Here is a 13,610-nt window from a genome sequence, read left to right as displayed (position 1 = left end):
GTGGTCCATCGAACAGCACCGACCGTGTCACCGATCCAAAACAGCCACAGTGCCAACTCTGAAAGCAGACCGCGGTATATTTCCCCCACACATATAGTGGGGGGGACCCTACGTCGAAAGTGGTGCGACCGAAACGCGAAATAAGTTTATGAAATTCGGTGACTACTCCGTAGAAAAGTTCATAATAGATTCCCAAAAGACTCATAGACTCAAAACCGTAACCTGCTTCTGCTTCTGCTTCTGCTTCTGCTTCAGTGCTTTAGTGCTTTAGTGCTTTTGCTTCAGCCGGGATTCGAGGACTGTGTACTACGTTGCGGTAAGTTGGAAGTTGGAAGTTGTTACTTAAACTCAAGGTAACATACAGAGTGTATAAAAAAGAAAGGAAAAAAAAAAAAAGCCTACTACGTAACAGAAACGGAGTGAGAGCCCCCCGTAGATTGGTCAGGACTCAGAAGGTTAACTGTTTATCAAACACAAATTACGTTATGTTATATGAAATGATGAAATTTTTAAGCTTTCCTCCTTATCAGTCAGTATCAAGTCATAATCGTATATGATATATCCCTTTAGACTTTTAGGGCCAATGGGGCTTTTGGGACATTTGAGATATGAGATATGAGACATGAGACATGAGACATGGGGAAAGCCGGGGGCAGCGGGGTAGCGGGAGCTTTCAACTTTAGAAAGAAAAGTTAAACTGGTTTTAACTTTTGCGGGATAAGTGACATACCTAGGTAGGTACCTTCCTAAGGTAGTTTATAGTTTACGGTTTACCCTTTTTAGGGCTTACAAAAAGGTTTTTTTTTTTTTACGTGTCACTCTCGAATAGTGGAGTATATTCAAGGGTCAAGACGAAAGCGTAGCGACTAAAAATGTAAGAGTCAAGACAAACTAGAAAGAAAAGATCGAAGATAAGAGGAGAGGGGGCGAAAGGAGAGGAAGGGAGGATAAGAAGAGATATATGTCGCACGGTATGAACAAGTATCTTCGAAAAGATCAAATCAAGAATAGGAAATTCTGACCAGACAAAGATTATCTCTTGTGATGGCGTTCTAATTAATACCCACAGTCAAAAAGAGTACATTGTATGATCCAAGAGTCCAAAAGCGCATTCACCACTACTCGATAATGATTGGAGCTTCGAATAAAAATACAGCAATATTAGAAACACAAAGTACTCCGGTACTCTGCAGGCAAATATTGACACAATTATGCAGACTCGCAGAGGGCTGGAACATTTACATGTGAACTACGTACCTGCTGTGCAAAGCGCGACGGTACATCAGGCCTGGGATACGCCACCAGAACAAAGAACAGGATACTTATGATCCGAAAACGATCAATCTATGGTATAATTAAAATCTTCCATCAGCTTACCGGTGTACGGTTACCATTACCACATACCTGCCGTGGCGCGACGGCGGGAGCACATAGTTGGGAACCGAAAAGGGAACGAGGGCGCCGCGCGGCGCGGGGTGCATAAAAAAAGGTGCAATTCGTGTTGCGAACCTTGTCAAATCTAACACAAAAGACCTTGGCCATATCAGGTATAATCAGGGGTTGGAGGCGGAAAACGGTGCCAAAGTATAGTGGTGAAAGGACGGGTTGAGGGCCTGGTCTGAAATCGAGCTGCGGCCTGCCCGAGAATAATTAGATTCGAAAACGAGCCGGACTGTCGTATCGGCAGGCCGCAGATAGATATCTGAGCGATACGCTTCATCCCGTCCGCGGGGGAAAAAAAATGTTGAACGAGCTGCGAGCAAATTATGAGAAAGAAAGGCGAGAGAAAAATAAAAATCGGGACAATGACTAGGAATATGAGAGGGGCATATTGGTTAATGTAAAGCCGGGGAAAATCAAACGAGCTCAGGCATAGTACGCCAAACCCCAGAACCCCAGATTCGCTGGCGGGCTGTTCCCAATGGGGAAATTATGACCAAATCTTCTGTGGGGGAGAAGAACCGAGTCCAAAAAGGACCCTTTTTTGTGGGGGATGGAGTTGAGCGAGAACCAGATCCAAATTCAAGAGGATTGTCTGAGAATGAAAGGAATCAAATGGCCTGAGAATCACGAAAATAATAAAAACGATGAGAGATAAAAAGATAACAGCCCCCTGGGGGGTTCGAGGAAGAAAACGGAACGGGGAGCGGAGAACGGGAAACGGGACACGGCATGTTGGAAGATACCAAATCGAGTTCTCGGCCCTGAAACTAATCAAGTGGTTGAACTTCGGACCGCCCACCGACCAGGGCAGCAAGGATATCTCATTCTCCAGGCGGGGGGATATCTCGGTTCCATACTGTCTAGCCTGATCGCAAGGTATAGAAACAGTTCTTCGTCAAGAGCACAATGTGGCTTTGAGGTAAGGCCTGGCCAGGTTAGCCAGTGCCCAACGAATTGAGTCAACGACTTCGAATGTCAAATTTTAGTAGCGTAACTAATGAATTGTAAATGGGTCAGGCTGCAAACAGGGCGGATTCCTTGTATGAAAGTATTGACAATAACTGTAGGGCACGCATAAAATACTTGTTTAGGAAGGAGTGTTGCTCCTCTCCCGCAACATGTTCCTGAAACGAATTGCTCTGCCTAGGATCATGACGAGTCATTCAGTCCTTGACCTGGTGTAGCTCAGTAAAGAGAGGATATTTACCACCGTTCTATTATCACCGGAGCGACTTCAGGCAGTTGGATCGGTCGGTCGGCGAATCGGCACGTCGGTCCTTTACCGGCAATGAACGGGCGGAGTATAGGGAAAAAGAAAGGAGGTTGTAGTCACGAGAAGCACAGTGACAGAGTAATGCAGGCCATGAAAATATTATAATGGAGCCGTTGATGAGGACCATCATGACAGAATTGTCTTGCCTTTGTCGCTGGCAGACAGCAAATAGTATCGTCCACATCATGGTGCAAAAAGCATTGCACAGAGTAAAATTGTCTTGGCCTGTCGCAGTATTTCGGACACCGCTGAGGAGTGATCTTTTTGGCCCACAGCGGCCTTCGTCATCATCGTCATCGTCTAATCTGCTTCATCATTCTCATTCTCGTCAATTGCATCAGTGCGGCAGTGGAACCCAATTCAGGTCTACAGCAGCCCACTAAATATCCAATGCTGGCGTACATCCCTGCAATCACTTGCGATGATCTTAACAAACTATTCGTCAGCTCTCGTATCGTGTTAATTTATTTTTCTTACCCTTGACGACCCTGTCTAGTTCACATCTACATGCATCTTCTAGCTATGACCTACCCTTGTCTGATCATGGAATATTCGCTGAAACTCTAGTGCCATTTCATCGTTGTCATCTATGCGCCCGGTCGATATCCACCAGGGTTCTACCCCAATTCAACCTTCCCCAGTCTCGTTCTTATTGCTTGTCGCCATTCCGTATAGTATTGCACGTTGTCGATCAGCCGACATCGCACCACTTCCGTCAGTACACAACTATCTCTTAGTCTCCCCGTTTTTCTCCGCAAACCCCACAATGGCCGGTCGAAATATGGAGTAATAGACAATGTCTACCTGTGCCCCGCAGTGCACGCATCAGTAGAGCTTACCAGATTCAAAGGCCTTTTTTGCTTTTTTTTTGGCCCTTTCTTTTCTTTTTGTTTAGTGTCTTTTCAACACTGCCAAACATATGAAAGACTCGTCAGTGATGTGAGAGCCTTTCGCAGTCTAGCTCCGCCATGTAATTTTCGCCACCAAGTCGTCATACGTAATTGAACCACTGGTAATGCTCTGGCAAGTATCTCGTAGCAGTGGTAAATTCCCAGTACTCTGGACACCAACCTGCAGATTCCCAGTCCAGGAATTTGGTGATATGTCCTCTGTGCACAATGATAGTGTGAATCTTGAGATCGCCATGAGTAAAAATCACTTGGTGTGGCATATATTGTGTATATTCTCTCTGCCCGCGTGCGCACTTCTTGGTAGGCATTCTCTGAGGGAAAGATGCCTGCATATGCAGCTCTGATCAGATAGCCGTTGAAGCCATGTTCATTCTCCCAGGGGCCAATTCTGTCCATTGGAACAGGAACACTCATGATCGCTGTACCAGGGATGGAGCAGATGCGATCTCCACCCTTTGAATTTGGCCACTCTCGGATTGAATGCAAGTAAGTCTTCAATTCCTGGAAAATATTTTCCTTTCGGTCGTTGTGTAGGGTCTCCTAAACGACACCCATTTCTTTCCCTGCAACACGCGTCATAAGAGTCGAGATTGGTGCGTGTGGGGATTCAGGGTGTTCTCCACCGCAAATCACTCGGAGGACTGGCAAACCAGCTGCTCGACCAATTTGCATCGCCTCAACTTCCTCAAGTCAAGTGCCGTCTGACCATTTCAAGACCAGTCCCAAACGGAAGCGGGGCAATCTAATTGTCATAAGGGACCCCTGTCCATTCACATAAATGAAGCGAGAAACTTCTCAAACGCCAGTGAATGAAGCCCCAAAAACCGATGGACCACTAGCCAGCTTGTTGAGGAACTTGCGAAATTTGGACGGTGACGAGAGGCCTCAGGCGATCCGGCCAACTAAATTCGGGCAGAAGGAATCGAGGAACAAGAGACAAAGCCATGGCTCGGATGACCGTTTGAGCTTGGCCTCAGTTTGGCCGCATGTATTCATCCATCCTTAGAGACTGGGCATGTTTTCTCTCTCGTGGGTCGCTTTACTTTTTCAGGATGCGTGTCGGAGGGGATCAACGCGGGACCGGACGAGCGAAAGAAAAGGACAGCCACTGGCTCATTAGCCAAGAGATACCGAAATCGCTCGAAACAGATTCGAGACCTTGCACCAACGTGCTGTTGCTACAAGTGAGTGACAGGGGAAGAGAATCTTAGCAGCGTCATTCATAGGATTGTATGCAGCCTTTCCAACACAGCGAATCCGCAATTGGACCTAGGTCGTCATCTGGCAGCCAGTGTCAGGGTATACACATTTCACCATAACCCCACATACCCTCTTCTACTCGTCTCTCGTCTCTCGTCTCCCTTCCCTGACCCTGTCACCCTTTCTCCCCACCTGCCCACAGAAAAACTTGCCGGCAACCGAAGAGGTGTGGTGTGTGTGCGTGCGTGTAAGAAAATGCAGGATATGCGGGATTGCGGGAGTGCGGGATGCTGATCACTTACGGAATGTGGGTTGATCGATCAATTTGGCAGTGCCGCCGTCGGTGCCGAAGGAGCAACCAACCAGTTTGTACCCCAGGCATACAAATCGGGGTACTTTGTACTGTAGATAACAATACCAACAACAACGAGCGCTCACAACGATGATGAGAACGATGACGACGCACCGTTGCAAATCATAAACCAAAAGAGTACAAAGTCAAAAAGTAAAAATTTAAGAAGCTTTTAAATTAGGTTGGATTAGTTGATTAAGTCGGGCTGCGTAGAGCAGGAGAGTCTCGTATTTTATAATTGTATGTGTAAACTGAACTCTGCCGTTTAAATCTATGAGCTGAGAGGGTTTATGCAGAGAAGAAATCGAGAATTGCAGAGATGATATATGGGATGGACAGAATATGACCATGCGAATTAGGAAAGATAAAAGAAGAAAACTTTGACAATGGTCTAATGTGATATCGCTAAAGAACCAAATCAACTAAAAATTCATGACAAGGAGATGGCCCTCCGTTTCCTCATTCATAGCCCCCGTCTAATGCGCCGCCCATGATTTCAGGATAAGAAAAAGCACAATGTTGAATAACAGCAAAACCTTAAAACAATTATGTAAAATGAACTCGTCAATGCTGAGGAATAGGCCTCCAAGAGGCTCCTGTTCAAGGCCATCATACGCCAGATAACTCCGGATGATTTTGGCACGAGACTTTTGAAGCCTGAACCTCTCAAGGACCAGAAATGTTGGATTCTAAATGGCGAAGTCGCCCGATGTAGAGAAGAAGAGTGGAATGGGATGTGCAAAGAGAAGAATTAAAAATGCACCGCTTGGGTTTCCCGTTTTTTTTTTAAAATCGCTCCGCCAAGTCACCACCAGCCACTGAGCCCGTCGTCGAAGACGTGCCAGAGGTAAACCCGCTATTAGTGTTCAGCATGTCCTGAACAGCCACCTTGGGCACCTGCGGGACTGGCAGTTTGCGCTGGGCACCATCGGGTTTCGACATGATTTCGCTGATTCTCAGGCCCGAAGCGCGAGGAAGGGGACCAAGCGGCGAACTGAATGCAGGCATGCCATCAGCTGCGGGCTCCATGGGAGCAAGAGCCGGTGTGTGGTGGAGCGATAAATGACGAATGCCAGGCAAGTGCATCTCGGAGAGCGTGTGAGGTCTCAAGCGAGGCGAGTGCGCAGGAGTTGCCAGAGGAGTGTGGTCGGGAGTCGGCGAGCACGAGTCGTGCGAGAAAGTCGGAGATGAGGGAGCCGTCGAAATGGGAGAATTCGGGCGCGACTTTTTCGTGCGAATGTGCGCATATGGGTCATCGTCATCGTGCGAGTGCGAGCGAGACATGGACTGCGAGTAAGCATACGAAGCCAACGACGGCAGCCGACTCGTCGAGTAGCTGTAAGGGAAGTGGGCATGTCTTTGCGAGTACTGCGACATGGGCTGTGTCTCTCGCTCCACTTGAGAGGCAGCAGTGGCAAGGAGGTTAATGTCAAGCGGGTTGTGGTGGAGACCGCTGGGACTGCTGCCATTACTTCTCGAGTAGAGGTTGAATCCCGAAGGCGGCGGAGCAGCAAAGGTGGCGTAGGAGTGAGGAGGAGAAACGTTGGGAGACTCCACTCTCGACTGAGGAGCGCTCCGAGAAATGCTCTTGGGCGGAGGAGGCATCATGGATGACATGGCAGCCGCATCATGAAGACCGCCGGTAGCAGCAGCAGCCGCTGCGGCTGCTACATGCTGAGACTTGTTACTTCTCCGTGAGTTGGGGTTATTGTGTATCCTCGAATGCCGAGTAAGCTCGTCTGAGCGAGAGAATCGTTTTGTGCATCCGGGGAACTGGCAGGCGTGAGGCTTCTCGCCAGTATGAGTTCGGATGTGTCTTGTCTGATGCTCGAGGCGGTGAAAGGCCTTGTCGCAGAGAGGACACTTGTAAGGACGAGGCAGGTCCTGTCGGTGGTCCTCCGTCGGCTGGGGCTGAACAGCACCACCGACAAGGGGAGGTAAGATACCGACGGCGGCAGAAGCCATCTGATGATCGCCCCGATAGGTGGGCGAGGAAGGAGAAGACGACGTCTGGGGTCGCGGCTCGAAGGAAGGCTGGGGGTTCAGCAGATTTGAGAAATCTACTGCGGACGTGGATCGTTGCATGTGACTGCCGCTCGCAGCGTTCAAGGAGAGCAGCGGGCAATATATTTCAATTGACCGGGTGACGGTGATGGATGAGTGGTGGTGGTGGTGAAGAAGATTATGGAGAAGAGAAATAAATTGTGGAGTTGTGGACTTTTTGAGGGGGATGTCAAGGTTTGGCTTGGTGGGGGAGGGAGAAGATCGAAAAAGAGAAAGGGGGAGAGGCAGGTGGGTTGTGGGAAAACTTATATCGCGCGGTGTCTCGCACGAAAGAGAGTTGGCAGCGGGAAGGCGAAGGAGCAGTAGTACGGGGCAGTACGTAGTAGGGTGAAAGGGCGAGGGGAGATGCGTGCCGAGAAAAAAAGATACAGTTTCTGTAGTCAAATGAGATGGTGTGGTGGTGGGAGGTGACGGGTAGTAGCTGAAGGGGAAAACGTGGGGAACGTTCCTTTTGGGCGGTCGGAGGTTCGTGGCGGTACCACGGCCCAAAGGGGGTCGACTAGCGAAAAAGATGGATGAGTACACGGGGGGGCGAGCGAGAAGAGAAAAAAGATTTGATCAGTTCAAAATGGACAAGCCACGAAGATCGCCCGGAAAAAGGGCGTTCGCAATCTTTCGCAATCTGCGGGAACTGACTAGATGGGAGCAGCGCACAGCCGAAATGGGTTGAGTGGAGTGTGGAAGTGGAGTAGGAGGGGAGGGGTGGTTGCGACTTGCATGTGGTGTAAAGAGAAAGAATGGTATGGGGCGCGGCCTCTCTCTCTTCTGTAGTGCTGGGGAAACTCCAATAGGTACGGTGCGGTACATTAGTGACTGTAGGGGAAATTGGTGGGGGGGGCTTTTTCCTCTTTGCTAAGGGAGTGGCCCGATGGTGAAAGCAAAAAAGGTTTCGCCTGGGTTGAGAAGAGACCAAAGAGAAGGCAAAGATGGGAAGAGCATAGCGGTCAGCCCAGACTTAGCGCCAAAGTCTAACTGTCCATAGCGTAGCGACCCCCGGTACGGCATCGTAAGTACCGCGAGTACCTGGAGACAGACACGACGGGAGACGAGGGGGAGAGAGAAAGAAATGAGGAAAGGTGCCTGAGTGTCCGGCTGTCTGACCGTGATAGGCCTTAGACGCACTATTACGGAGCGGCGGTCTCTCCGTCTGGCGCGGGACTCGGCGCAGTCGGAATGAACAAGGTACCTCCCTTCGCCCACTGGAGTAATTCCCACGGCCACTTCCCTCCCTTTTCCCCCCCCAAAGCGACTACGGAGTTACTCCATACTGGCACGTACTACTGCAATTACTTCTAGCCACTACACGCTGTTAGTTAATCCACGTTGTCTCTTGTCTTTGATCCCCCTCCCCCCTGAGCACACAGCTGTCTCCTTGTCGAAACAACAATTACTCCATACACTGTAACAAGAAACGCGCACTGGGTTAGGATGCAAGGTGCGATCCTTAACTGTACTTAGAAGATCCCTAAACTCTCTCTGAGACGTCTCATCCTGACTGAACCTGTGACGGAATGGAGCGCCTCCCCCCCCCCCAAAACTGTAAATCTTGGCGAAGACGCAGGGACGCAGTGATGCCGAGCCAATGGTGCTGGCCGTAGTAATGTCTCTCGCCCAGATTTAACTGTCGACACCTAGCAGAGGAGAGGATAACAGTAGAACGGAGTAACCGGACTGGGGAATCCACATGCCCAGATGTGTCCAGAGAGGATCCAGTCCGGAGAAGTGCCGGCTCTAGTGGGGAAAAGCCTGGGTGGATTGAGTTACTATTGAAAATTTTGGGAATGATGGAATCTGCCGATATTATTATCAATGCTGCGTGTGCTACTAAACGTACTACTAGTGACCAAAAAAAATTCTTTCGCCGAGACACCCAGCTTACACGTCTATACAATGCCGGTCTACCTACGAAGTGATGACGACACAGGATGAAGAATTCCAATTGAGCTGCAAGCACCCTTAAATTGTAAAAATGGATGCCGATAGGCGACGGCGGTAGGCAGCCATGAATCTGGGTTTTGAGCAAGTAGGCGACCCTTCCCATTGGGCGATGTTGTTCTGCTTATCGGTGCGATGCGGTACTAATATTTGTACCTTCCCTACGCAGTGATTTACAATGCCAGAGATGTAGGAAGAGATATTGACCTCTTGAGGCGTCTGCGATAAGGCTGGTGAAAAGGAGTTGGTAGTGGGCCAGTCCTCGATTGTGGCGGCGGCACCATCTGGTGGGCTTCGAGGTACTGTAACCTGAGTGGTCAAAGATGCGCTCTCCACAATGAAGATCCAGATGCTGGGGATTCATCGCTCACGCCGACCGTCGTGATGATGAAAAGGATCCACTCTCCGCCTTCACCTGGCCGAAGGCGCAACTGGAGAAGTGTCATGGACGAACGACTCGTAGCACTTCCGGAGAATAGATATCTAGACCTTTCTTTTTCGTCGTCGTAGAGTCTCCCAGCTAAGGACAAGATCTCCCAAGTGTATTGGCGTCGTAGCACAGGTCAGGGTCCAGACGCTTAACTTTGGTATTTTCAAATGCTCATTTCACACATACGGATACGCATACAGACTTGTAGCCTAATATTTGATTTGATACAAGACTGCGTCTGATATGGGTGTCAGCTATGCAGAAAGGTGAGATGACGAATGTGTCAGACGAAGTCCAAGCCAGGAAAGTCTATGCCGGTATCTCGTATAGGAAACTGAGGGTGAGCATCAATCATGTGAGTTTGAGGTATCAGCAGTTTCAGATGCATTCAACCTCGCCTATGTGTGAGGAATCTGGGGTACAACAGTAACATGGGGTCACTCTCCACCCTTGCTGGAGAAGCTGCGATGTCTTAGAAGAAACAAGATCTAGGTTGATCGAATATTCACGGCGAGATTTACAAGCCTCCTGAACGATCAAAAATTCCAGAGGCATCAAAAAGAGAGTCTAGCCCCCAAACATGTCGTTTCAAATTGACGGTGAAATGGTCTGTACTGTGCAATGTCCGGTATCACTAGACAATAGAGGCAGACTGCGTCTGGGCGCTGAGTAGGGCATCAATGGCGGGGGGGAACCTCAATGTCCAAAGCTACTGGGAATACTGCGTAAGGAAACCGCCGCAGTGTCAAACCGACGACGGCTCAATGTTGAGTACAATACGGAGTACGGAGTACTTCCGTAGTAAAACCATCAAATGAGCTGGAGCAGTCGGTGGCGGCGAATCTTTCGTGCGCGCCTAGTATGTCATGGCACTGCATTAACATGGTCGGACGAGTGGAGATGTCCTGATTTTTTTGTGGTGTCTTTGACCCACTGGGCGAAATATTATGAAAGAGAGAGGTCTCTAGACTTCGGTCTGGATGGGGATGGTGACAAATGGCCCAAGTCGGAGGTTCGGCTCTTTTGTGCTATGCAATTTTGTTCTTTTTTTTTCCGGTCGGAGTAAATCGGCACCCGGCCTATCTGGGGGGCTTCTAATGCCAGTTGACGAGATTGATAGAAGACATCAAAGTACGAATTTCCGTGGAGATGAGTAGTACAAATTACAGGTAAAATCGTGAAAAGTTCTGACTAAATCGAGTAACCAGTACTTTTGGTTCCGGTGGTTTGGCTGTATCGTTCAATAAGCTGCGTAGTGCTACACGTCAAATCTGGACAATGAGGCGATTTTTGCAGCCGAGACGGTAGGCGCAGAAAAATTACCTTACGTTATTCTGCTTGGTACAAGGACTGCAGGGGAGGTACCTTAAGGGCCGATTAGCCCCCAGTCGTGAATTTCCTTTTTTGGTCCCAAGAGATGGGTTTGCTGTCACTCTCTCCACTACGGAGTACTCCTCCCCCCTCCTGCTTCTTCCCCTCGTGCCCCAGCCCGAGACGCTTTTCCCGTTCCTGAATATTTGCTAAATAATAATGGGGAAGTCTCTCCGGATATTTCTTCCGTGCCATGGGCACAACTTTGTGCATCATCCATTACCCTGAGAGGTTTTTTTTTGTGGCCGAGGCGCTGGGAGGAAGAGACGGATCTCTCTTTAGTTCCATCATTTTTCGACATTCGGATACCAAGTTATCTCCTGCTAACTCTTTTATTTTGAAATATCTTGTTTAATGCTGCAAGGGCTCCTGATGATCGTCATCAATACCAAATGCTTGGTATGCAGCCTGTTTGCCGGTTCGCTGCAGCTCTGTACTTGGTGAGCCAAGCTCGTCCAAGCCATTTCTCCGACCGGCCCGATAGTTTACGTTGGGAAAGGGGCACCCCGGCATAAATATGGGGCTTGTACTGTAGTCTGGTATCCTGGTATGATGCCTGACTCCAACGTGAAATCCTCTCCAGAGTTCTCCACTCTGAGTGGTCCGCCCAGATTGAATCCCCCAGTCTTGCACCTGTCACTGACAGATTGACGAGACTAATAATGTCCGGCGGTATGTCGGAACCCGCAACCACCCCTCCCTCTCTCTCCCATTTTTTCCCTAGTCCTTACTATTGAGTACGTACTATTGATTTTATATCCGTCCATCCGGTCTGTAACCGTATTTTCACAACACGGCCAAATATCCCTGATGCTATTATAACATGCCATTGCCTAATTCTGTGTCCTCGCTTATGACTTCAAGGCAATATGTACCTTAGTATATTTGCCTCGTGGATTCGTATCAGCCATCTCTCACAAAGCTGACTGCTTTTTGTGGTAAATGTGGATTCTTGTGTGGATGATAATTTTGTTAAAGTATCAATAGAGTAGTATCAGTATATACAAGGAACCTACAAGGGCCCTTCCCGGTATCCGACGTCGATGGAGATTTTGGGGACCGATGGATCTCGGACGTCCCATCGTTACGTCTCGTATCGAGCTTCACGATACAGTACTGTATCGCTGTACCGTCTCCACACAGAGGAGCATCTCTCTACACATGGCTTTTGGCATCGGATAGCAAATGAGAAAGAGGGCCCGATCAGATAGCCCATCCCTACTTGCTGCAGCTTTCATCCTTGACAGACCACGCGATGAAAATTACATTCGGTACAATATAGTGCTGCTGACTTCATCTGACAAGGGCAAATGCAGCATCGCTTCCTCGTTCCAACATGAAAGGACGCCCAGCATCCTAGACGTGTTCTTATCTCATGTATCATTATTGTCCCTTGGCAGCCCCGGTCAAATCAACCAATGCAACGTACCTAGGTCTACTTTGGAAATTTAAGTTACTTTCCCATGCGACAAAATACTAATCTTAGATGTTGAATTTTTATCAAAAATATAACAAAGAACTACCTGTACCTACAGAAGACAATCGGAATACAGTCATCGTGCTGACGAGAGACCGGGGCCTGCAGGATCACCAGCAGCCCATTTTCCAGACCACATCGGACAAGAATCATCATGAGGTTACGGAAATGGTGTCAACAGCTTATGCCGGGCCACAGCATTTTGAAACAGCTTTTGCTCAGACACTTGTCCACCGGGAGGAGGTCACGAGGCACCTGTCACCTGTGCATCCATTACCGGCGTTGACATCCCACGCTTCTCCTCCACAATTGACGCACAGGTATGCATATTCGATGTATATATACTGTGTATCGATATTCCGCTTTCTTCAACCACCCCTTTCCAAAATGCCGGATATGCTTTTGCCCATCTGAATCATAATGCCGGGGTACTCCTCTGACTCTTTGTCGCACTCACCCCACGCCTCTCTCTGCTAGCGACCGTTGCAGCTTCTCAAAATCCCGTATTGGCTGACCCTATCCAACTTCTGTTTGCACCATCCCTTTGGGAGAGTCAGATTGTCTTCTGATTAATTGTGGCTTTACGTAGTATCCCTGGGCCGTTTTCATTGGCTTACTGATCAGCCGCCGGATTGCATCATCCCTAGGGGCGAAAGCTGAGCAGGTGACCAAAGCCGTACGCTCTGTGGTTAATCTTCTTCTTTTCTTTCTCCCTCATTTTGCTCTTTTGTTCTTTTGCATTTGACATTCTTGGTAGAAGTGAAGGGTGAATAGGACTTGGTATAATAACCTTATTTCTATGTTGTTCTGGTACATGCGACCATAGACTGAGGAGAACTGGGCATCCCGTCCGCTCTGCCATACATAAGCCTCAGATCGGCGGACTAGTAGTTGGGTCGGTGACGACCAGCGAATCCCCGCTGTTGCATGTTTCTTTTTTTTTTTTTTTTTTTTTTTTTTTTTTTTTTTTTTTTTTTTTTTTTTTTTTTTTTTTTTTTCCCCTAAATCTTTTGGTTTTGTTGTCTTGGTCCGGCTCCTGATTTTTTTATTTTATTTTTCTTTTTGCTTGATTTGTTATCTTTTTAAAGGTAAAGTCCCCGCCTTGACAACTGAGCACTACCTAGAATCCTTGTCACAACACCACAGCGCAATAT

The 13,610-nt window shown here is 48.4% G+C and overlaps 3 protein-coding genes across 3 annotated transcripts; all 3 read right to left on the bottom strand.

The window, feature by feature from the left end:
• Positions 1–2,426: 2,426 nt before the first annotated feature.
• Positions 2,427–3,091, bottom strand: L228DRAFT_244152 (hypothetical protein). The gene is made up of 2 exons (XM_018331853.1): positions 2,651–3,091; positions 2,427–2,586 (listed from the first exon to the last, which is right to left on the bottom strand). Exon 1 carries the CDS (start codon positions 2,901–2,903, stop codon positions 2,664–2,666), a length of 240 nt encoding a protein of 79 aa, XP_018190895.1. The 5' UTR covers positions 2,904–3,091; the 3' UTR covers positions 2,427–2,586; positions 2,651–2,663.
• A 196-nt stretch (positions 3,092–3,287) lies between these two features.
• On the bottom strand, positions 3,288–4,223 carry L228DRAFT_67156 (hypothetical protein). The gene is made up of 2 exons (XM_018336818.1): positions 3,556–4,223; positions 3,288–3,413 (listed from the first exon to the last, which is right to left on the bottom strand). The coding sequence occupies exon 1, from the start codon at positions 4,039–4,041 to the stop codon at positions 3,619–3,621; it is 423 nt and encodes a 140-aa protein (XP_018190894.1). The 5' UTR covers positions 4,042–4,223; the 3' UTR covers positions 3,288–3,413; positions 3,556–3,618.
• Positions 4,224–5,965: 1,742 nt separating this feature from the next.
• Positions 5,966–7,264, bottom strand: L228DRAFT_236445 (hypothetical protein; the record flags this gene model as incomplete). The annotated part of the gene is made up of 1 exon (XM_018330830.1): positions 5,966–7,264. The coding sequence occupies one exon, from the start codon at positions 7,262–7,264 to the stop codon at positions 5,966–5,968; it is 1,299 nt and encodes a 432-aa protein (XP_018190893.1).
• Positions 7,265–13,610: the final 6,346 nt, after the last annotated feature.

Source organism: Xylona heveae (genome assembly GCF_001619985.1).
Source record: "Xylona heveae TC161 unplaced genomic scaffold L228scaffold_2, whole genome shotgun sequence".
In the NCBI taxonomy this organism is placed as follows: domain Eukaryota; kingdom Fungi; phylum Ascomycota; class Xylonomycetes; order Xylonales; family Xylonaceae; genus Xylona; species Xylona heveae.
This window is presented reverse-complemented; position numbering and strand designations above follow the sequence as displayed.

Excerpts from the sequence above, each read along its gene's own strand:
- L228DRAFT_244152 (XM_018331853.1), bottom strand. The coding sequence starts at position 2,903 with ATGATGTGGACGATACTATTTGCTGTCTGCCAGCGACAAAGGCAAGAC.
- L228DRAFT_67156 (XM_018336818.1), bottom strand. The coding sequence starts at position 4,041 with ATGAGTGTTCCTGTTCCAATGGACAGAATTGGCCCCTGGGAGAATGAA.